The 26,580-nt window shown below is 35.7% G+C and overlaps 1 protein-coding gene across 1 annotated transcript in view; it reads right to left on the bottom strand.

Moving 5' to 3' along the window:
• Positions 1-26,580, bottom strand: part of LOC150109672 (neurobeachin-like protein 1) — a 1,254,229-nt gene that overhangs the window by 692,522 nt on the left and 535,127 nt on the right. Inside the window, exon 24 of the mRNA XM_090413954.1 lies at positions 4,183-4,345. Within this exon, the coding sequence (XP_090270080.1) occupies positions 4,183-4,345 (163 nt within the window). The remainder of the gene's footprint in view (positions 1-4,182; positions 4,346-26,580) is intronic.

Raw genomic sequence — 26,580 nt, 5'->3', positions numbered from 1 at the left:
TAACTCAGATAAGATGATGAGAGCTACCATGTAGGTCTCACTTGAAGGAAGAAACAGCATGTAGAGGTATCAAGGAGAAAATAATTTAGATGGAATAGAGCAGGTGATTATAACAGACAGAAACCAGAAAACAGAAGCAGTACAAAGAATGATAAGAAGGAAGAGAACTTATTGGTGAATCAGAGCTAGTTATGAAATATTTGTTAGTAGCAAAGAAATATTGTATACCTCAAGTTAAACAGATAAAAGATAAATTATGGAAATCAAAGAGGAACTGCAGATAAAAAAAGATGCTATAGCAAAAGCAATAGAGAGAGAGATAGAGAGAGGGTAGAGAACAGTTGCATAAAGAGTAGCTAAAGCTAAGAAGGTGACTAGTGAAGTAAGGTGAGAAAAATTAGAATATGAGAGGAAACTAGTGATGTAATGCAAGCAAAATCCCAAGGGATTTTTTGCTATATCATCATCATCAAATTCCTGACATGTGCCCTCAAGGGGTGTACAGGATATGATAGTACTACATGAAAAATTTACATCATGACTAACTTCCTATCGACAATTTGCCTCTAAATCACTCTGTTACCTGTCAAGACTCCAACATTATCAGATCTTATATTTCTATCTTCTAAGGCACTTTTTACCATTTCAATCCACCTATATCTTGGTCTTCCTCTGGGTCTTTTTCCTGCCAACCTGGCAGAGAACACTTGTTTTGCTAATCTTTCCTCGCCCATTCTGTTTAAGTGACCATACGACTTGAGATTAACCCTGCTAATGCATTCCTTGATGCTGACAGTCAAGTTTTTGCTATATGGTCAGTAGAAAGTGAACTGATTATGGCGAATAACCTTGCTGGATGGAGACGGTAGTTTGGTGACCAATGAAGATGATGTAATAGTGTGTTTAACAATGACTTTAATGGGGTACTTCATCCTCATAAAGTCAGTTTTAATCCTAGAGGGATAGGGAGAGTTGAGGGATTACAGATGAATGAGGAGAATGTATTCTGAATACAAGCACTCTAGATGTCAGCAAGGCAGCTGGAATTCATGGGATTTTTCCACATGTTTTAAGGAATATACCAAACAACTGACAACCAAGGAATTCTGGGGTGAATGAAAGACAGAAATTTGAAGTTCAGAGGACAGAATACAAACGTTGTGAAGATTATGAGATGATTGCTGTAATACTGAGGATGTTCACCAGCAGAGATGAGGTTTATGATATAAAGATCAGAATACACCTCATTTCTGTGATCAAATTTGTTCACCAGGATTTGAAGGGATGAAATAACTGTGGAGAAGGTACAGAAGCAGATAACAAAAATTATATTGGGAATGCAATAACACTGATTATGAGGATAGAATGAGAGCATGTAATTTGCAACTGAGCCAGTTTAAGTAGTATGATAGGAGTGTAGTGAATAATGGTTAGTGTAGGCTTCCCATAGTGAATCTTTAAACTTCATGATGATAATAGTATTTCCTTGATTTCTCAACTATTTGTCTTAGAGTACAAGTGTGATATTTACAATCGCTTGTCTGAAACCATGTTTTTCTCTATGTTTCTCTATTATTTCTCTTAGCCTCTTCTCAAGTATAACTGTATAAATCTTATCTACATCACTCAGAGGGAAAATTCTTTTTTAAAGATGAGCTATGAGAGCAGTAGTCCAATCATCTAGAATTCAGGCATTCCGAGCTATGCAATAGTCACTTGTAAAATTCTTAAGCTTTAATATCTGAGTGTTTCAGGTTGAATATCATCTACTCCAGATGTCTTCTGGAGTAGATGATATTCAGATTTCTGACAGTTTTTTCTAACATGTTGAAATCCACACAAACTGCATTCCTCCTAGATTTTCTTCTGGTTTCCAATTTTCTACCACTGTTCTATTACTGCATTTCCCGTTTGATAATTTTTCAAAGTAATTAGTCAGGGTATATAGAATAACTTCAGTTTTTATGTTTGCTTTATCTTCTCCATCCTTTTCATAATTTTTTCAATAGCCTCACAAACATTTTGTAGCTATGATGATATTTATCCTGTATATTATTATTCCTAATATATCATATTATTCCATGAATTTTTTTAGCCACTTTTTCACACAACTTAACTTTATGTTTTCTCCACATTTTCTAAAACATATGGTAACTTACTTCTAAAAAGCTTTCAACATGACTTCTCCTTTGCCAGACCTGCTTTAACTTCATGCCGCTAAGGGGTTCTAATTTTTTCTATCCTTATAGAATCTTTGTTACATGACAATTTGTTTGAGTCGATCAATATTCTCTTGAAATACTGCCAATGGGTCTCTATGGTATGGTTCTTGTTCTCAAACTCTCACTTTTTCTCAATCATAATAATCATATATTTGTGTTTGTGGTGAATTCTATGTTCTAGTTCACCTCTAAAAGCAGCTCAACATTCATTCTTTTTTTTTTTTTTTCCTGAAAATGTAGAAACACCTTCTATTATTTTATGAGGGCATTAAAACTTTCATGAATATTTTTCTTTTCAGTGAAAAGAAAATATTCATCTACATATATATTCATCATCATCAATTTCTTGATATATATTCTTATATATACACACACACACCTCGATATATCTACCGAGAAGTGTGTGTGTGTGTAAATGGAACATTCCAGGTTTGTTAATTAATAACATAAAAACTGGTGTACAGATAGTAGGAAACAGTATTTCATTGTGACATTGAATTGAATACAGGTGGTACGACGTGAACTCAGTGACTTCGAGAGAGGTGTCATTATGGGCTGTCACACTGGTGACAGCCCATAATGACATTGCCGCTCAACTAGAGCATCCAAATTCAATGGTTGAAGATATACTGGCATTATTAGTGCAGGAAAACACCCAGGGTGGCCGCTCAAAATAACTGAAAGGGACAGGAGGGTGTTAAAACAGGCGGCATGCAAAAACTGGCTACAATCAACACAGACCATTCGTGATGAGTTCCAAAGTGCCATGGTGAGCACTAATACTGTATGAAAAGAACTCCATTTACTGGGTATCCATGGAAGAGCAGCAGCACCCAAGCTGAACATCACAACAACAAACAAGGGGGCTCATTTGGCCTGGTTCAAAGAACATGTGAACTAGACAACTGACCAGTGGAAAATGGTACTCTGAAGCGATGCATCAAGGTTCATCTGTTTCTAGTCTGATGGCAGGATGGGGGGATGTGGAGGCAGTCTGGTGAATGCTTGTTACCACAGTGTGTTGTATCCACAGTAAAGTTTGGTGGTGGAGAAGTAATGGTGTGGGATGCATTCAGTTTGTTTGGAATGGGACCACTGGTCATCATCCGTGGTTCCATGAAGGCAATTCAGTACCTTGATATTCTTGATAATCAGGTGCTGCCTACATTGTGGAGTTTTTATGGAATGGACTTAGGCCTAGAGCAATACATCCTCAATCTGTCACTGAACTCAGTGCTGCTTTGATGGAGGAATGGAGACAAATTCTACCTAATCTGCTGCACATTGGTGGAAAGCCTCCCTCAAAGAGTACAAGGGGTGATCAAAGCCAAAGGTGGACATACCTGATATTAGGGTTTGCCTGCTGGTATCAATTGTAAATTGCTAAAGTATCCAGACAATTATTGGTAAATCATGTATATTCTGAACCAGTATGAACAAATAAGTGTGATATTTTCAGAATTAATATAATGGTAAATAAGACTTCTCTTATGTACTCTCCCTGTGCAAATTTATACACATCTTTATGATGGTACATACTGTTGCTAAGAGCTAGCCCATGTGTTGAACAGAAACCTAGCAGGTACTTATTATTAGCATATCTCCTTTCTCCAAATTTTCTGTAAACATTTTCTATACATTTTCCATAGATGAATTTCATTTCTCTGTGAGATCACCATCACTCTTCATGAAACCTGAATTAGTCTTAAAAAAACTTTCATTTCTTTAGAGCAATGTATCCATATCAATTGCTTAGCCCACACATGCTAATGTACTTTAACACCTTTTGTGAGTTTGATTGACATAAAAAATAAAAATAAAAATAATAATAAAAAAAAGGATGCAGATGTGGCAAGGTTTCCTTATTATGGACAAAAGCTTACCCAGAAATATAACTTTCAGACATAGTGAACTATGTTAATTTACCTAGTCATAAATAAATTTCAGACATAACACTTACCAATTCTAAGTGCAAAATTTCCCTTACTCCAGATTCGAAAATCAAATAAGATAAACTGGTACACAGCTCGAAGTAATTCAGTTGCATTTTCACATGCAGAAACACCTTCTATTAATAATTCAGTAGCTATAAGGACATTAACATCAATGAGGGATGATGAAACCTAAATGCATATATGAAATTGATTTCTATGAGAATCAATAATATCAAACTTGTTGAAATCCAGATAAAGTTGACTATCACTACAGCAAACACTCATTAAAATGACATATGCTATAACAAAAACTAAGGTACCAACCAAACTTCATAGGCACAATGCTATTATAGAGAAAATTCATTGCAGAAACTATTTCTGTAATTCCAGTGTTTGTTATGTGAGACTTGGTTGTATATGATTAGTTTAAAATGAATTATTACATTTAGACAAAAATTAAAAATTTTGTGTTACACAAATAACTACTCAAAATATTCAACAATCTTACTAAGAAAACAGACATAGCAAATATTCAGATATATAATGTGTCACATAATCTATCAGGCCATAATCTAACTAACAATGAATTTGATATCACAAGAAATGGCTTCAGTTTGGCTACAATTCTTTAAAAAACAATTATTAACACTGGATTTTATGTTTAGTACAGTGCAGTGAAACTTTACCAACTGCTATTTCAATAATAATCATCTGGACTATGAGCTTAGATGTTGGATGTTATTTGTAACTTATTTTAAAGGTATTATTACAATGCCAAATTAAATTATAAAAAAAGATGTTTATTAACTGGCTTATACTTTGCTGGATTCCAAATCAGCATGTTCAGAGCAACAATATGTTACCATTTACAAGTGACAATGAGTAAGTGAAACAATTCAAATTGTAATGGACAAAAGATCTAAAGTCAGAATTTGACACTCTCTAATGTTGTAAAATAGAAATGTTACAGTTGTGTAGGAGTTGATCTTAAAATAATCTTCCAAATTTTTGGCAAATTAATGCAACCATACTCATTAAGGTTAGGAGAATGCTTCATACCATTGCTCACTCTGAAAATAATTTTTCTGACCTGTAACAAATATATAGCACACTGCTTTGCTTCCATCTAATCCTATATGAAGGGTTATCCAAAGTATGGTCTGCCAGTCCAGACTTGTCATAATAATAATGGTAGTGAATGTATTTCTTGTGTTCTCCAAGGCAGATAGATTGTAACCGATTCTCCTGTCTGTCCATAGTAGGCTAAGTCACAACAAGCACACACGAACAGAACACCACCATTCCTATTCCATGTATCTGAGGTATATCTGAAAGGACAGCCAAAGCACTAATAAAATATAACCTTCACACCACGATAAAGTAGTAATTTTGTTGTGCTATCCTATGGACAAACTCCAACTTTTTATCCTGGGGTGTATGAAGTTCTCTGTGACTGTGAGTAAGTCTACTATAGATGGGCAGACAGGAAGATCTGTTAACATCTGCCTTGGAGAACAAGAAATACATTCACCACAATTATTATGGCAAGTCCAGACTGGCAGACCATACTTTGGAATCCCTCTTCATAGAGGATTAGATGGAAACAAATCAGTGTGTTATACAGAGGTGTTTACAGGTCAGAAAGATTATTTTTTGAGTAGCAATGGCTATGAAGCATTCTCTTAACCTTTATGAGTATAGTTGCATTAATTTTCCAAAAATCTGGAAGACTGTTATCCTAAGATCAACTCCTATACCAGGGGTGCTCAACCCGTCGATCGCGATCGACCGGTCGATCACGGAGCGATTTTTGGTTAATCTCTTGTGTATTCCTCCTTACTTACAAATTTAATTAAAAGTGAAAACATAATATTTTATTTATCATTATTTTGTATTATTTTTAATTCGCTTTAAGTGTATTGCTATTGTTTATTTATTTTTTGTTAAAATTGTCAAATCAGTAATTTTCTTATAAGTCCGGGTAAATGAATTAATTTGGATCAGTGGAAGTCAAACAGTGAGCCGAGTGAATACGATTATAAACAAAGTGCAAAAACTGGATTGTAGCTTAAATATTCCAAAGCACATTACATTGATTTTTTACTTAGGTTAAGTCCCATGTGAATATTGTAAAAAAATAAACTCTGTTTGTCCCAGTATAGTTTGTGTTAGATGTTTTTGTAAATAACTCTTTTGAAGCTAACTGTATATACTGCTTTAATAAGAATATGTTAGAGTATTAAAATCCAAGGCAATGTTTTTGTCGCCGAAGCTGTACATGGTGGCATTAGAAAGATTATTATTGAAACTTGTATGTATGAGAAAGGCTTGCAGGCTTTAAGTGTAAATATCTCCGAAGTCAGTCAGAAAGAGTTCAAACAAAGTAGATAGATTGTAAGTTGCCAGCCGATGGCTGGCAACTTACAATCAAAAGAATGCGGAGGAGAACAAAAGGCGTGCCGAACTTGAAACTTAAGATGAAAGACTCATACAGATTTTCTGGGAGGGTTGCCAAACTTCGTGCGAGGTCTCAGAGGAGGCATAATAAAAAGGCACTCGAGCAAGCAGAAGGGGTCCCGGTTCCAGAATTGCTGTCAGAGAGGAGGCCGCCCGGTCCAGAGTCTCTGTCAGAGAGACTGCCCGGATCTACGTTGCTTAAGAGAGGATGCCACCCTGTCCAGAGTTACCATCAGAAAGACTGCCTGGATCTCATGTTGCTTGAGAGAGGAGTTTCCCGCTTCCAGAAAGGAGCTTCTTGGTTCGAGACATCGCTAGAGAGAGAGAGAGAGAGACTACTTCTAGCCCGCAGACAAGATTTCAAATTGACGAAAGGAAGAGTTCCAATTGCCGGAGAAAAGTTTCCAGGCCAGGTTAATGTCAGACATTCACCAGTGTGTCGCGTTTTCATTACAATTTGATGAATCAAACGACATAACTGATATTGCTCAGTTAATGGTATTTATTCGCATGGTATTTCAAGATTATTCAAGTAAAGTAGAACTTTTGAAAATTATACCATTATTGGGAAGGACTAGGGGAGAAGACATTTTTTCGGCATTTGATGAATTTGTGAAACACCACAAACTTTTGCTTTTTTTAACTTGTGTCTATTACTACTGATGGTGCTCCTGCAACGATAGGTAATAAATCAGGCTTCATTTCATTATGTAAAAATGATGACAAATATCCAGATTTTTTAATGTACAACTATATTATTCACCAGCAAGTACTGTGTAGTAAAAGATTAAACACAAAAGATGTTTTGGATATTACATTTAAAATTGTAAATTCTGTTCAAGGAAAAGCCCTGCAATGGCAGTTATTTAAACTACAGGCACATTATGATAGGGAACTTCTGTTACAATAATGTTTACTGGCTCAGCAGAAGTCAATTTTTAGAAAGATTTCTTGCATTAATTAACGATATAAAATTTTTCTTGATGAAAAAGGAGATATTTATCCAGAATTGAGTGATAAAAGATGGTTGTTATACTTATCATTTTTAGTAGATTTCTTTAAGAAATTAAGCAATTTAAATTTAGAGTTACAATGTAGAGATAAAAATTTAATTGACATGTTAAGTTCAATAAAAACTTTCCAACAATACTCACTTTTATTAAAGAAAAATATAAATAGCCGCGAATTTAGACATCTCCCATATTTATTAAAATTTTTTGAACAAAATCAAGAAATGCCTCGCTACTATTTAAAAGAATTTGTTCGTGAAATAGAATTAGTTGAGGAAGAAATAAATTCAAGATTTAAAGATTTTAATAAAACTGAAATGATTGTATCTTTTATCAATAATCCATTTCAAGAAAACTTGAACATCACAGAAATTTCAAATAAAATTAGTGGGCTGTTTGATATAAACCAAGCTGAAGTAGAACTTGAGATAATAAACATTCAGAATAGTTTACATTTAAAATCAATAAAGAATGAAATCATTTGGAAGTATGCACATGAAAAATTCCCAATATTAACTGATTTTGTGCGAAAAATTCTGCCGTGTTTCCGATCTACATCCTTGTCAGAATCCACTTTTTCAAATACGACCGCCATAAAAAAAATCAATAAAGAAACCAAATTACAAATGATCATTTGGATGATTGTCTGCGATTGGCCACTTCATATCAACTTGACTATGAAAATATTGCAAGGTCCAAACAATGCCAAAATTCACATTAACATTTTTTTTTTTTTTTTAATCAACCAGCATTTCCTGTAACTTGTGAGTTTGTAATCAATCTGTTGTTTTTTTTTCCTACCTTTGGTTTTCCAAAATAGAGAAATAAATATTTTATTCCAATATATTTGTTTTGTTTTTTTTGTTGTATTAAAATAATTAAAAGTGATAAATAAATTTTTAAATACACAAATAAAGTTTTTAGTTGTGTATTTTTTGTTTAGTTGTTTATTTGTGGGTAATCAGATATCAGGTTGGGGGAACGTGATCTATATAAGAGAGTAGATTGCCGAATAACTTATAAGAGAGTAGATCGCCGAATAACTTTTTATAGAAAAGTAACTTGTGTAGTAAAAAAGGTTGAACACCACTGTCCTATACAACTGTAACACTTCTCCTATTTTGTGTCCTGTTCTTGCCAACTTTGCTACTTCGGCAGGCTGGTTGTTCAGTGAAGATCAGAATCTAAGACCACGAAGACTACACAAGATTTTTAGAATCTGAGTTCCAACCTTGCTTCTCATTCCATAGACAGAGTTCGTTAAAATCAAACCAAAATTTTGCACTACAGTAGATTTAAATTCAATCATCTATTCCTTGAAACTAGTGAAATTCTATGACATCACCTCAATCTTAATTGACTGAACTGCATGCCTATCTGAAAGTTTTTGGAAGTAATTGCTATAGTTTACTATGGCGATTGCTTTATTAGTTCTTCCTCCTGTTCACTCAGTTGAGACACGAGGAAGTATATTCATGCTATATGACTCATTCTTATAATTCGTTACTTGAATGTAGTAACCAGTCCTTTGTATTCATCTTGAATGATGCTAATGTTACACTGAGCGAAACAAATGATGCCAATGTCACACTGAGGGAAATAAATAATACACGTGTTAACTTTATAGCATATTACCATGTCCACCATACGTTACCATAAAATGTTAACTTGCTCTTATTATTTCACAGTGACCATGATGTAGTGTGATGTGGACCACCTCAAGCTAGAGTGCCAAAACCACAAAAAATGTCTTTTTCCAATTCATATGCCAATATACATATACTGGCCACTGAATTAGAAATCTTTATGCAGATGTACATAAACATCTCTAACGCAGTATATATATGCAAAATTCTTGGTCACGTGTGTCACCATGTGTCCTAGGCAATTATTTAAGAATATTGTTGTCAGTAATTGTCAACAGTGTTGATCACAATGGAAAAAACAAAGGATGATCAATGAAATTATTTAAATTAAGGAAATATTTTATCCCACATTATTTCAAAGCCGAATAAGAAAACTCTAAGATAGAAATCAGGGAGTTTCATGCATAATATAGCAAACTATAAAAGTTTGGCGAGTCCAAGCATGAGCAAACACCTGGGTGGTGCAATACTGGACAACTCATTGTAAAGGTGGATAAAGCTACGATCGCTATTCTTAGTATTTGCCCTAATGTAAAACTCATCCCTTAGGACAGTGTTTCTCAAACTTAAGATATCCACGTACCCTTTCTTAAATTTCCATTATTACCAAGTATCCCTAATTAATTAATTAAAAAATAAATTAATTAAAAACAAATTAATTAAAAATATTAATTAAAAATTAAATATCTATTTTATTTGAATTAATATGTTCATGTAAACAAAAAATATGATTTATTTTTAATAGAACAAAATTTGGAATAGGTTCCTCTTCATTTCCCGTCCATGAAAATCCACATTTCAAGTAATTCATATCGTACTTACGAAGAGTTTTCATCCTCTTCCTAGTTGGTTCTCTAGAGATGTCAGACGACACACTCTTATCAATTTCATTTGATCCAGATGCAATATCAATGTTTTCTTGTTGCTTACAGCTAATTTAGTGTTTTGGCTAATTTCTCTCTTATTCCATATAAATTTATTCAATTGACTTCCTACCATACCAGCTTTGTTGATTCTGTTGTCTATTTCATATTTAATTTACCATCTTCACTAAAAATTGTGCCTAAGTAGCTGAAATGTTTTACTTGTTCCACAGGTTCTCCATTCACAACACAGTTGATATTTTCAACGATTCTACCTATTTTCATTGCTTACCTTCATACCATATCTATTACAACAGTTATTCAATTTAGTAAGGAAATCTTGCAGACTTGTAGGAGATTTATTTAGAAGTATAACATTGTCCACATAAAGCAAAGAGCTAAGATTACCACTGCCAATTCTGATATCATGTTTAATACCACTCCTTCATAATGTGATCCATATAGATAATGAATAACAGAGGGGATAATGTGCATCCTTGTCTCACACCAGATTTAACATTAAGCCATCTTCCTGTACTTCCTTCAATTCTAACTGCTGACTTGCAAATCAAATAAAGACTAAGTATTGCTTGATATAATGCCCTATTGACACTATATAACTGTAACATATTGAATAGCTTCTCTCTCTCTCTCTTGGCACCTTGTCATATGCCTTTTCCAGATCTACAAAACTTAAATACAGATCTTTGTTATATTCCCATGCTTTCTCAACTATTTGTCGTAAAGTGAAGATCTGATCCTGACAGCTTCTATTTGGCCTGAATCCAGCTTGTTCTTCACCGAGCTTTTCTTCCACAATTCTTCTCAACTGTTTCTCAAGTATACTGGCATAAATCTTGCCAGGAACACTCAGTAGGGAAATACTTCTGTAATTCTCACATTCAGTTTTATTTCCCTTTTTATATATGAGTACTATGAGAGCTCTACTCCAATCATCGGGAATTCGTCCCTCTGTCCACGAATTCTGAACTATGCAGGGCAGCCACTGTAAGACTTTTATACCACCATAATTCAGCATTTCTGGTCGAATATCATCTACTCCTGTTGCCTTTCCACATTTCAAGTCTTTGATGGCTTTTTCTACTTCAAGTATGCTTATATCGTTAATTAATACAAGAAATCTTTCTAAAAATTGACTTCTGCTGAGCCAGCAAACATTATTGTACAACAGAAGTTCCCTATCATCGTCTGCCTGTAATTTAAATAACCGCCATTGCAGCGCTTTTCATTGAACAGAATTTACAATTTTAAATGTGATATCCAAAACATCTGTGTTTAATCTTTTACTACACAGTACTTGTTAGTGATTAATACAGTGGTACATTAAAAAATCTGGATATTTGTCACTGTTTTTACATAATGAAATGAAGCCTGATTTATTACCTATCATTGCAGGAGCACCATTAGTAGTAATAGACACAAGTTTAAAAAGCGGAAGTTTGTGGTATTTCACAAATTCATCAAATGCCGAAAAAATGTCTTCTCCCCTAGTCCTTCCCAATAATGGTATAATTTTCAAAAGTTCTTCTTTACTTGAATAATATTGAAATACCAAGCGAATAAATACCATTAACTGAGAAATATCAGAAAAGTAGTTTGATTCATCAAATTGTAATGAAAACGCAACACACTGGTGAATGTCTGACATTAACCTGGCCTGGAAACTTTCCTCCGGCAATTGGAACTCTTCCTTTCAGCAATTCGAAACCTTGTCTGCGGCCTAGAAGTAGTCTCTCTCTCTCTAGCGACGTCTCAAACAGAGAAGCTGCTTTCTAGAAGCCGGAAACTCCTCTCTCAAGCAACGTGAGATCCGGGCAGTCTTTCTGATGATGACTCTAGACAGGGTGGCATCCTCTCTCAAGCAACATGGATCCGGGCAGTCTCTCTGACACAGAGACTCGGGACCGGGCAGCCTCCTCTCTGACAGCAATTCTGGAACCATTGAGTGCCTTTTTATTATGCCTCTTCTGAGACCTCGCACGAAGTTTGGCAACCCCCAGAGAATTTGTACGAGTCTTTCATCTTAAGTTTCAAGTTCGGCATGCCTTTTGTTCTCCTCCACTTTCTTTTGATTGTAAGTTGACCAGCCATCAGCTGGCAACTTACAATCTATCTACTTTGTTTGAACTCTTTCTGATTGACTTCGGAGATGTTTACACTTAGAGCCTGCAAGCCTTTCTCATACATACAAGTTTCAATAATAATCTTTCTAATGCCACCATGTACAGCTTCGGTGACAAAAACTTTGCCTTGGATTTTAATACTCTAACATATTCTTATTAAAGCAGTATATACAGTTAGCTTCAAAAGAGTTATTTACAAAAACATCTAACACAAACTATACCGAGACAAACAGAGTTTATTTTTTTACAATATTCACATGGGACTTAACCTAAGTAAAAAATCAATGTAATATGCTTTGGAATATTTAAGCTACAATCGAGTTTTTGCACTTTGCTTATAACCGTATTCACTCGGCTCACTGTTTGACTTCCACTGATCCAAATTAATTCATTTACCCGGACTTATAAGAAAATTACTGATTTGACAATTTTAAAGAAAAATAAATAAACAATAGCAATACACTTAAAGCGAATTAAAAATAATAAAAAATAATGATAAATAAAATATTATGTTTTCAGTTTTTATTAAATTTGTAAGTAAGGAAGAATACACAAGAGATTGACCAAAAATCATTCTGTGTTCGACCAGTCAATCGCGATCAACGGGTTGAACACCCCTGCCCTAGGAGATGTATGTTATTTTACAATAAGGGAGATAGGTCACTACCCAGACCAGTTTCAACCTTTATTGAGGTCTCATCAGTGAGTAGGTTAAAGGATTCACATTGCCGAAGTGAAGCCTTTTGGGTGTTTATTTCATTAATTTATCTGTGCACCTTTTTGACAACTGGTACTGTAAAGTATTAAAGCTATTATCACTATATCTTGGTATTATATGGTCTACCTACTCACTGATGAGACCTCAATAAAGGTTGAAACGGGTCTGGGTAGTGACCTATCTCCCTTAATGTAAAACAACATACATCTCCTAGGGGATGAGTTTTACATTAGGGCAAATACTAAGAATAGTGATTGTAGCCTTATCCACCTTTACAATGAATTGCCCAGTATTGTACCACCCAGGTGTTTGCTCACGCTTGGACTCGCCGAACTTTTATAGCCATATTCGGCATGAAACTCTTTGATTTCTATTCTAAGAGTTTTCTTATTCGGCTTTGAAATCTGTGGGTTAAAATATCCCCTTAATTTAAACAAAGGATGATCTTTTGGAGTTCAATAAAGGGCTTATAGTGGAAGCTCTTCTGCTGCAGCCACAATTTTTAGAACAGTACAGCTGACTGGTTTCTCAAAAGGCAAGATATCCTGGATGTTTAATCAGAGGAAAAATAATCCATATTGCTATTACACTTTTTTTATATAATGTTCGTCAAGTAGCTTTATGTCAAGCCTAGACATTACATCTTTGTTTATTAACATTCCAGTGGTTGAAGTCATCAACATCTTAGACAACTTGTTCCCAAGAAACATCACTACTTTGTTCAATCACTGTTTAACTTCTATTTTATTTGGCAAAATACTGTCTACAAACAAATAATCGGATTAGCCATGGGTAGCCCCTCGCCCCTCCTTGTGCTGACTTATTCATGGAAGATCTAGAAGAAAAAATCTTATCCCAGATCATTCCAAAACCGAAAATTTGGTACAGATATGTGGATGATATCTTTTTCATTTGGGATCATACGAAAGAAGAACTAATGGATTACCTTAACGAAATCAACAGTTTCCACCATACCATCAAATTCACATTAGAAAGTGAAAAAGATGGAAAACTGCCATTCCTTGACATCCTAATAAAGAAACAAACAAATAATAGTATCAACCTATCTGTTTATAGAAAACCTGCCAATACTGGACATTACCTCCATTTCAACTCGTCTAATCATATAGCTCAGAAACTTAGCATTATCCATATGCTCAAGAAAAGAGCTATACAGTACGCAACAGACCAAGATGACCTACAAATGGAATTAACTACAATATCCAGAGAACTATCTTTAAATGGTTATCCAAAAAGACTCTACAACAAGATTCTCTTCACTGATATACCATACAGACAACGTGATGACGTCCAATACATCAGTACTATTACTATTCCGTTTGTCAGCAGCATTTCCAAAAAAAATTAGCTAACCTTCTAAAACCACATAATATCAGCGTAGCATTCAAGCCAATAAACACTATTCAGAAATTTTTAAGATCACCGAAAGATCCTCATCCATTCTACAAATACTCTGGAGTATATAATATACCTTGCTCATGTGATATTAGTTACGTAGGTCAGACCTCTAGAAGCTTTGAAACGAGAAAGAAAGAACACATAGGATATGTCAGAAACAACAGACAAGACATTTCAGGCCTTTTTGCCTCTACCATCACACTGAGTGGGATAAGAGCCTTATGCCCTATATAGAAGATAACTACCATTCAAGAACCTTCAAGGAAGCAGCTACAGTTGTCCGCAAAACTGAAAACCTAAACAAGAATCAAGGTCTAACCTTACCAGAAATTTAGAAAGCTTTTATCAGATCATTAAACATCAAAGAAATGAACTTTCATGACAATTACATCATGAACCATAACGAATAAATCACATTCCCGAGACATGCGCATTGCCTCATTCAGTACTAATTTTTTGTATGAATTAGAACCATCACTTATAACCTAGTCTGTTACCTTCATATAGCTTACTAGTTTGTATTCCCTGAAGATGCCGATAGAAAAAAATTGGCGAAACATGTAGGATAATAAAATAAAGCTACTTGACGAACATTATATATAAAAAAAGTGTAATAGTCTTATAAATAATAGTCAAGAAAAAATTCAACACAATAATCCATATTGTTTATCTAAGGCATAACCGTGGTCCTATGACAATCTTTCAGGAACAAGATCATCATCATCATCTAAGAAGGCTTGTACAAACAAACAGAACTTCCTATGTGCAACAATTGACCAAAGCATTTATTGAAGGCTGTTTCCAACCCACATCTCACCAAACCATTTGCAGGAAATTGAAGATCAGTAGTGGCAATTGCATACCTATACAGAAACTATTGATTTCTGCAAAGTAAATAAGTTTTTCATTCAGTGGCAATATTATGATTCATGGTATGTTTGCTAAATTTACTTTTTTTATCATAGGAGAAAGTTTTTACACTTTCTCCAGTGAAAAAAAAGTAAATTATACTTGTTGAAGAAACTGTATTCTTGTTTAATCCTTTATATGAAGTATATGGATATGCTATACAATTTCTGCATTAATTCAACTATGGTGTCTTTTTAGGTTAGGCTCTTGAAGAGACCTGAATAATGCTTGAAACCTATTTCATAGTGACCCTTCTCATAATGCATAGCAACATACATGTCAGAAAGGAAGCGTGCTTTCAATTATGGAATACTTTAAATGTAAACCTTGAAGAAACTTCACATACAGTATAATTTAATATATAACTGGAGAAGTCTGTGGGGGAGAGGAGGCCTAGACACCTCCTGCAGAAAAAATAAAATACATTTAAAGCCAAACATCATTTCTAGTCAAAGCCCTATCCCTGCTCCTCCCCCTTGCCAGAGAATCTCTTGTTTTGAGTTACAAGTTCGTGGCAATATTATGATTCATGGTAAGTTTGCTAAACTTAAAGTTTTAAGCCACATGCAAATAATTACACTAATCAGAAAGCTGAGTTTTTTTGCAAACAACATTTTGTATTCCTTAAAATCTTATTTATAAGACACATATATAAAACAAGGATTGGCAAACCATAAGCTTTCTGTGATTAGTATTCACAATATTAACATCAATAAGTATAACCACACAGAAGATACAGGTAAACTATTGATTTTCCATGTTGTTTTAGAGGCATTCACTATGTCTCTAAAGCAGCATAGACTACTAGAAACTTACACAAATATAGTGGTACTTAAGGGTCAAAGCTATATAATTGAGAGGAGACCTCCACATAGCCTTCAAAGGAATGCAGAGAACCGACCAGTGCTTCTGACCTAATGTCCAATCCTCACCTTCTCGTGGTGCAGCCATTTGATATCTACTTGGATACTGAATGGACGACGATGGGCTGGCAATTTGGGATTTAGCCAATGAAATTGTATGCTTATAGGCTTAAACCAATATTTAAAATGATGGTAAAACATGACAGAATTTCATGCCAGCTGGGGCGTTGCCGGTTAAACAAGGCCCATTGTTTTCACAAAGGAACCAGAGCAAACAGCGAAAAGTCAGCTACTGGAACAAATCCTAAAAGAGACCCCAACTCAACATTACCAGAGTTCAAGATTGGTACAATCAGCATAAGCAGCCTGAACGGCAAAGAAATGGAGCTAGCTGAGGAATTGGATAAGTACCCGATCAACATAACTGGGATGACTGAAACAAAAAAGACAAAAATTGGTGAGATCTTTCTGAGCAATAAATACAAAATGTTATATTCAGGCAATGAAAATCAAGGAAAAGGAGTAGCCATAGTATTCAACACTAAATACGAGGCTAATATTCTTGAATGGCAGGCAGACTCAAGTAGGGTGATGTGGGCAAACACATGAATGGAGAACTGGAAAATTAGACTTATTTGTGCCTATGGTCCCACAGCAGGTTCTACTAAGGTAGAAGTGGAGGAATTTTTTGAGGCTTTAGAGAAAGCAACTGACACAATGAAAAAGGAAAAGTTGGTCCTTAACAGAATAGGAAATGATTGTCAGACAAACAAAAATATTTTGAGAAAATTTGGAGAAGAGAGCAAAGCTAATAATAATGGAAAATATCTGTTGGATTTCTGCTCAGAACATGGACTGGTTATTACTAACACAATGTTCCAACATAAAAATGTGCACAAATTCACAGGGAGAGAGAAAAGGAATAAGAAAAGTCTCATTGACTATGTTATTGTTGATAGTGATGTTTTCCCACTGGTGCAGGGCACCAGAGTGTACAGAGGATTTGAAACTGGAAGTGATCACGGTAGAGAATTTCACATTGAAAAGAAGAACATGTAAGAAAGTTTTTTTTAAAGAGAATAAAAGTTGAGCAGCTCTCGGATGTGAACTGTAGACTAAAATACACAAATATTATTCATGAAAAAATGAAACAATTTGAGAGCAGGAACCAAACCGTGGAGATTCAGTGGCAAACCTTGAAGAAAACACTGATTGATTCAGCCAGAGGCATGTGGTGAGGTTGCGTGAAAGGACAGAAAAATTAGAACTCCATGGTGGACACAGGAAGTTAAAGAGACAGTGAAGGAAAAGAAAAAAATCATATCAAAAGTTCCTGGCAAATAAGTCAGCTTCTGCTCTTAGAGAATACAGAGACAAATGTAAGAAAGCTAAACACTGCGTAAAACTGGCGAAACAAAAGTCATGGGAGGATTTGGGCAAGAACATAGAAAATAAATATCAAGCAGGTGGCAAGATATTCTGGAGGTTGTTGAAGACACTCAGAAATGGAAGAAAGAGTGGCGTAAAAGGAATTAGAGATGATAAAGGTGACATGAAAACAGGAGAAAAAGATATCCTTGAAGTATGGATTAATTACTTTGATGAATGAAATGAAACAAGCAGTGATGAAAGCACAGTAGTAAAAAACACTGACCAGGCATGCAGTCAGGAATACATATCCCTACTTGAAGTAGAAAAAGTCATCGAAAGTCTGAAATGTGGAACTGCAGCAGGAGTAGATGATATTCAACCAGAAATGCTGAAGTATGGTGTTATAAAAGTCTTACTGTGGCTGCACTGCATAGTTCAGAAGGCCTGGACAGAGTGACAAATTCCAGATGATTGGACCAGAGCTCTTATAGTACCCATATATAAAAAGGAAAATAAAACTGAATGTGAGAATTACAGAGGTATTTCCTGACTGAGTGTTTCTGGTAAGATATATGCAAGTATACTTGAGAAACAGTTGAGAAGGATTGTGAAAAAGAAGCTTGGTGAACAAGCTGGATTCAGGCCAAATAGAGGCTGTCAGTATCAGATTTTCACTTTACGACAAATAGTTGAGAAATCATGGGAATATAACAAAGATCTGTATTTAAGTTTCGTAGATCTGGAAAAGTCATATGACAAGGTGCCAAGAGAGAAGCTATTCCAAATGCTACAGTTATATGGTGTTAATGGGGCAATATAACAAGTAATACTTAGTCTTTATTTGAGTTGTAAGTCAGCAGTTAGAATTGAAACAAGTACAGCAAGATGGTTTAATGTTAAATCTGGTGTCAGACAAGGATGTACATTATCCTCTCTCTCATTCATTATCTATATGAATCACATGGGGTGCTTCAGGGTCAAAGCTATAAACTTAGAGGAGACCTCCATATAGCCTTTAAAGGAATGTGGGGAAATCGACCAGAGCTTCTGACCTAATGTCCAATCCTCACCTTCTTGTGGTGTACCCTGTTGGGTGTCTACCTGGATACTGAACGAACGAGGATGGGATGGCAATTTGGGATTTAGCCGACCAAATTGTATTCTTATTGGCTTAAACCAAAATACAAAATGATATGCACAACATCACAGAATTTCATGACAGCTGGGTAAACAAGGCCCCCGTTGTTTTTGCCAGGGAACCAGGGCGAACAGCGAAAAGTCAGCTACTGGAACAAATCTGAAATCACACCCGAACTCAACATCATCATTGGTACTATCAACATATGAAGCCTGAATGGCAAAGAAATGAAGCTAGCTGAGGAATTGGATAAGTTCCAGATCGACATAATAGCAGTGACTGAAACAAAAAAGACAAAAACTGGTGAGATCTTTCTGAGCAATAAATATAAAATGTTATATTCAGGCAATGACAATGAAAGAAAAGAAGGAGTAGCCATAGCATTCAACACTAAATATGAGGCTAATCTTCTTGAATGGCAGGCAGTCAGAAGTAGAGTGATGTGGGCAGATATCAGAATGGGGAACTGGACAATAAGACTTATATGTGCCTATGCTCCCACAGAAGGTTCTACTAAGGTAGAAGTGGAGGAGTTTTTTGAGGCTTTAGAGAAAGCAACTGACATAATGAAAACGGAAAAGTTGGTCCTTGTTGGGGATCTAAACAGCAGAGTAGGATATGATTGTCAGACATACAAAAATATTTTAGAAAGAATTTGGAGAAAACAGCAAAGCTAATAATAATAATGGCAAATACCTGTTGCATTTCTGCTCAGAACATGGACTGGTTATTACTAACACCATATTCCAATATAAAAATATGCAAAAATTCACATGGAGAGAACAGGCAAGGAATAAGAAAAGTCTCACTGACTATGTTATTGTTGATAGTGATGTTTTCTCCCTTGTGCAGGACACCAGAGCGTACAAAGGATTTGAAATTGGAAGTGATCACTATTTAGTCTTGAGCAGGATAAAATTGAATTTCATATTGAAAAGAATAACATGTAAGAAAGTTTTAAAGCGAATAAAAGTTGAGCAGCTCTCAGATGTGAACTGTAGACTAAAATACACAAAGATTATTGGAAAAAAAAATGAAAGAGTTTGAGAACACAAACCAAACCTTGGAGATTCAGTGGCAAGCCTTGAAGCAAACAATGAGTGATTCAGCCAAAGAGGTTTGTGGGGTTAAACTTTGATAAGTCTAGAATAATAAGATTCCACTTATCATTGTTTAACAGGCAAAGACCCCATAAGAAATTTAAATATATGCTTGTTTCTCAGTATGAGTTGTTATGCTCTTTGTATAATATTGAATACATTAGTTTTAAAGGGAAGGAATTGTGAAATAACTCAAGGAGACATTATTTACTTGATAAAAGAAAAAAAAAAATACCAATGATAAGTGTAAGTTAATAATATTGATTTAGAGTTGATATTACCTTTGATGTAAAATAACTTGCAAGAGAAATGGCAAAGATAATCTATGTGAACAAAGCTCAAAGTTCGGGGGGCAAGCAGATGGTTGCCTCTGGCAGTCGCATGCTCATGCCACATGAAGAAAACAAGCGGAGAGAGAATGGACGTTGTGAGGTCAGACCCATGTGATGAAAATTCTATGTGCCGGGTGAACGACCTAAGTTACGGTGATTGATGGTAGGGAGAAGATATAAAAGGATTAGAACCCCCCCCCCCGAGCTTTCTTCTCTCTCCTGGTTGTTGACCGGCTCTCTTGGTGCTGGGTCTTCGTTGGCTGGACAGTTGTGGGAGCAACTCCATTCCTGAGCACTCAGATGATGTTTCTGCGGGAAACCTAGTCATGGACTCTCGGGAGGCAGCAGCAGGCCATGCCGCTTAGAGTTGGAAAAAATACGCATCCAGAAGGCTGTGACCGAGGTGATCATAAAAAGATCGCTTGAGCATATTGATGATCGGAAAATTCTAGACCCTGAGACAGATTGCGGGTACCGAAGGAATGTCCAATTGAATAAAAGACAAACTGGTGATGATGCAGAAAGAGTGAGGAACTATTGTGTGTGGAACTATCGTGTGTGTGTGTGTGTGTAGGAACTATTCTTTGTTTGTGTATAACTTGAGCACATAATGTTATGTAAAACTTTGATAGTAAAGGACTCAGATAGAATTATAAGACAGGACTATAGCAAAATTTTGTTACATAGGTGATCATGAAAGGATAATCATTAATCGAATTTGAATTATTGTATATGATAATGGATGTTAAGAAGATTCATCCTAAGGAATGAATCTTGATATGGATTGTTAGTATTAAGATATTAATGTAGGATTTATAAATTGTGTGAGTTGTATAAGGTAAATTGCGTCTTGATGATCATACCTGTTGAGGGTATTCATGTTGATTGATTTAATTTGATTTTTAACTTACTTAGAATGGAAATTTTTCTTGTATTACTAGCCGTATATTTAGTGTTTAATAAACCTTGCTACACTTAACCAAGATTGTCTGTGTATGGAATCCGATGCACCGCTTGTAAAATTGTTTCGAATCTGAGCAGGAAACTTTTCGAGTACGATTAAGGTGACGATTGCAAATCTAATGTTATTTCAGTACATCTTCTTACTCATTTCTTGATTAACATAATTTATTTTAATCTAAGAGTTCTAAGTGGCGCAGCGTAAAAATAAAATTTCTTAGAACTTTAAGAGAGGTAAATTACGAAGACTCTGCCACATTGGTTTTGGCTCGACCCTGAGGCTATCCCTTTGTGTTTCAGAGGTGCCACGTGACACTCATAGGAAAGGCTTTACATGTAACATTGATTAACTATAAAATTTAAAGAAATAAGACACAACAGTGGTTGTCTGTAAGGTTAGAAAAATCCAAACTCTATGGCGGACACAGGAAGTTAAAGACACAGTGAAGGAAAAGAAGAAAGCATATCAAAAGTTTCTAGCAAATAAGTCAGCTTGTGCTCTTAGAGAATACAGAGACAAATGTAAGAAAGCTAAAAACTGTGTAAAACTAGTGAGAATTACAGAGGTATTTCCCTACTGAGTGTTCCTGGCAAGATTTATGCAAGTATACTTGAGAAAAATGGTTGAGAAGAATTGTGGAAGAAAAGGCTTGGTGAAGAACAAGCTGGATTCAGGCCAAATAGAGGCTTTCAGGTTCAGATCTTCACTTTATGACAAATTGTTGAGAAAGCATGGGAATATAACAAAGATCTATATTTAAGTTTTATCGATCTGGAAATAGCATATGACAAGGTGCCAAGAGAGAGAAGCTATTCAATATGCTACAGTTATATGGTGTCAATGGGGCAACAAACTCCGAAAACAACTAGAAGAAAAATGCCCAAATGGAGACAACAGTTGGGTAATAGACTACAAACAATCCAACAATTACAAAAACCAAGTGACGCCAGTAGCCACCAAGAACAACAGCATGCAGGCACTGCATAGGAAATGTGCAGGATCCTTGGGATCAAATCCATGCAGTACAGAACCTTGCATATCCACTTCACCAACATCCATGGCCTCAACAACATCCACTACCACCTGCAGTCCACCAAACCCCACCTACTCTTTTTAACCAAAACTCAAATCTCACCTCCCCCAAAGCACTATTCATCACAACCTTCCTAACTATACACTATTTAACTCCTTTCGACCTAAGGGTGGCGTCTGTGCATATATCCGCTCTGACATACCCTGCCAGAGAACAACTAGCTTGGAATCGCCCAACTTCGACATTCTTTGGCTGAAGATATCCCTCCCCAAACTCAGTCAAATTCATCTGTTGCATCTATCGCTCTCCTAACACTACCAATCACACACAGCTCTTTCATTTCCTCTCCTTAAAAGTTGATTTTCTCCAGTCCCACTCCCCAAACAGCGAAATCATCCTCCTGGGTGATTTCAACGTCCATAACACCAATTGGCTTTTCTCTTCCAGTCATACAGATCCTGCAGGCAGAGATGCTGAAACATTTACAGTCCTCCTCCCCCGTGCAACAACGCCTACACAGTTACTCCCACACAAGAGTAGTTTGGCTTTATAATGCCAAATGGGACAGTCTCCGAGACTACCATGCTTCATTCCCATGGTTAGACTATTGTTTCCGATCTTCCAGTCCAGACATATGCACTGAATGCATCACCAAAGCAAGGATCGCTTTGGTGATGGTTTTGCAGATGACAGCACACTACATTCCTCCCTTTCATTTGACAAATCCTACTCTACACAACTCACTTTAACCCAGAGAACATCAACCACCACAGCCCTTAATTCCGACCTCCAAGCCATCCTCCGATGGGGCTCAGACAACCTTGTCAACTTCAACGCTAGTAAAACCCAGTTCTGTCTTATTTCTCACAAAAAGAACCATTTTTCCCCAGCATTGTTTTCGATAACACTCAAATCACAGACAAGACGAAATTTCTCTTCTCAGAATTACCTTCGCATCAAGCCTCTCCTGGAATAAACACATCACAACCATTGCATCCTCAGCTTCCAAAAAACTAGGTTTTCTCTTTTGCTCAAGATGCTACTTCACTTCTAAACAGCTGTTAACACTATACAAATCAAAAATATGCCCAGCTCTCAAATACTGCTCTCACATGTGGAGTGGGGCTCCAAAAAGCTCCCTCAAAATGCTTGGCTCAATACAGAGGAGAATAATTAGACTAATAAATGACCCATCCCTCACCAACTCGCTCCCCCCCACTTTCACATAGACGCTTGGTCTCTGCAATCTGTATATTCTATAAATACTTTCACGGGAAAGGTTCATCTGAAGCAGCATTCAATAATTCCCCTGCCCTGTACCAAGCCCATTGGAACACGTACAGCTGCCACCCAAAATCCTTTTACAGCACACCTTGAAACCCACAGAACAAATTTCTTCTCCTCCTCATTCATCCCTGCTACTGCAGTACTGTGGAACAGTCTTCCCTCTGATGTATTTCCCAAGGAATACAATATACAGGCATTCAAATCAATTGTAAACAAGTTTCTCCTTTCACAACCCATCACCCATATACGGTACTGATGTACTATAGGTTGACCAGCCAACCTCCTGTATATGGGCCAAACATAAAAATAAATAAATAAATAAAAAAATATCAAGCAATACTTGGTCTTTGTTTCAGTTGTAAGTCAGCAGTTAGAATTAAAGGAAGTACAGGAAGGTGGTTTAGTGTTAAATCTGGCGTGAGACAAGGGTGTACATTATCCCCTCTGTTATTCATTATTTATATGGATCACATTATGAAGGAAAGTATTAAACATGATATCAAAATTGGCAGTGGTAATTTTAGCTCTTTGCTTTATGCGGACAATGTTATACTTCTAAATAAATCTCCTACAAGTCTGCAAGATTCCCTTACTAAATTGAATAACTGTTGTAATAGATATGGTATGAAGGTCAGCAATAAAAAGACAAAGACAATGAAAATAGGCAGAATCGTTGAGAATGTCAACTGCATTGTGAACGGAGAACCTGTGGAACAAGTAAAAAATTTCAGCTACTTACACATGATTTTTAGTAAAGATGGTAAATTAAATATGGAAATGGACAACAGAATCAACAAAGCTGGTATGGTAGGAAGTCAATCATATGGAATAAGAGAAATTAGTCAGAAGATTAAATTAGCTGTATACAAGACAGTGTTCAAACAAGTTTTAACTTATGGATCTGAGAGTTAGGTCAGAAGTAAAACACTTGATCAAAGACTAGAGACTGCAGATATGAGAGTCCTGAGAAAGATTAGAGGCATGAACAGATGGCATCAATGGCAATATCATATTAAAAATGAGGATATTAGGAAAGAACTTGACATTGTCAGCATCCAGGAATGCGTTAGCAGAGCTAATCTCAGATGGTATGGTCACTTAAATAGAATGGGAGAGGAAAGATTAGCAAAACAAGTGTTCTCTGCCAGGTTGGCAGGAAAACGACCCAGAGGAAGACCAAGGTATAGGTGGATTGATACGGTACAAAGTGCTTTAGATGATAGAAATATAAGATCTGATAATGTAGGAGTCTTGACAAATAACAGACTGATTTGGAAGAAAATTGTAGACAGGAAGTTACCACCTTTAAACCACCTTTAAACCCCCAAATAAGTTTGGGGGTTTAAAGAGTAGCATTCAAGCCAGTCAATACTATTTGAAAATTTTTAAGATCACCGAAAGACCCTCATCCATTCTACAAGTACTCTGGAGTATATAATATACCTTGTTCCTGTGGTGTTAATTACAGTGGTTAGGCCTCTAGAAGTTTTGAAACGAGACAGAAGGAGCACATAGGCTATGTTAGAAACACAGACAAGATATCTCAGGCCTTTCTTCCCACTTTGCCTCTACCAACCATCTTATTGAGTGGGATAAGAGTCATATGCCCTATATAGAAGAGAACTACTATTCCAGAACCTTCAAAGAGGCTGCTATGGTCGCTTGTTCAACAGGAAACCTAAATAAGAATCAAGGTCTAATCCTACCAGAAATTTGGAAACCTTTAATTAGATCACTAAACATGAAAGAAATGAACTTTCACGCCAATTACATTATGTCTCATAAGAAATAAATCATGCTCCTGAGACACGTGCATTGTCTCGCACTGTATTAATTTTGTATGAATTAGAACTGTCATTTAAAACCTAGTCTGTTACCTTCATATTGCTTACCAATTGTATCCCTGAAGATGCTGATAGCAAAAATTGGTGAAACTAGTGGGATAATAAATATTACTCACTTGACTAACATTCCTAAAAAAAAAAATGAGTTATAGTTTCTAATACAAGTAGTCAAGAAAGAAAATCACACAATAACAAAGATCTGCATTTAAGTTTTGTAGATCTGGAAAAAGCATATGACAAGGTGCCAAGAGAGAAGCTATTCAATATGCTATAGTTATATGGTGCATATCAAGCAATACTTACTCTTTATTTGTGTTGTAAGTCAGCAGTTTGGAATTGAAGGAAGTACAGGAAGATGGTTTAATATCAAATCTGGTGTCAGACAAGGATGTACATTATCTTCTCTGTTATTCATTATCTATTCTTAGGATTCAATAATTCTTTTTTTCCCATAGAAAGGTTTGTCTGCTCAAAATATGTCAAATTATATTCAAAAGGGATCTGGTAAACACCAGCTAAACATAGAGGTATCGGTTTATCTTTTAGATGTTAAGAGATGAGAAATTTTGTTGATGCGGGATAAAGGTGAAACTTCAAAATTCTACCAATAGGTTCAGAGATGCCAGAAATGTATGGGATTGGAACCATACATTCTAGTGAAGAATCCTTAGGTGATAAAACATAAGAATCAATTATCTGTTGGATATGATGAGTTGTAACAATTTAATTCCATTAAAGTTTTGACAGTGAGAAATTTTTTTCTAAACTGAGGGAGAAGAGCAAACATTATGTAATCCGTTAATTAATGACTTAAAAACACTGATTTTTTTGGAGATGTGATGAGCAGGCTTTAGAATTATATATCTGCCAGTAAAGGTAGGTTTCCAATAAACACTGATTGGCAAAGTACCAGAAAGTGTGCAAGTAAGAAGGATGTCCATGAATGGTAAACTACCACAACTTTCTTTATCCATAGTGAATATGTGGGTGAAGACTACTGATCTGATGGAGGAAGATGGTAAGTTCATTTTCAGAATGACACCAAACAGCAAAAATGTTATCAATATAGTTGATGGAGATGAATGGATGAAAACAAGGTATCTTTCCGATGATTCAAATAATAGTTCACCAAGGGTGGAGACAAAGGCTACCTATGGCTGCATTTTCAATCTATTTGCATTTGAGGACTAAGGCAATGCAAATTACAAGGGGGGGGGGGGCAGAAAAGTTCTGATAAACACCTAGAACAAAAATTATATTAAAGCAACTGATATAACCACAAGAAAGAACATATCTTAAAACCCTTTGTTCTTTTTCTTTTGGGATATA

Source organism: Typopeltis vanoorti, chromosome 2, assembly GCF_054136105.1.
Source record: "Typopeltis vanoorti isolate ZY-2024b chromosome 2, IOZ_Tvanoo_1.0, whole genome shotgun sequence".
Taxonomy (NCBI): Eukaryota; Metazoa; Arthropoda; class Arachnida; order Uropygi; family Thelyphonidae; genus Typopeltis; species Typopeltis vanoorti.
Note: the sequence above shows the minus strand (reverse complement) of the source record. Positions and strands in the feature narration are given on the sequence as shown.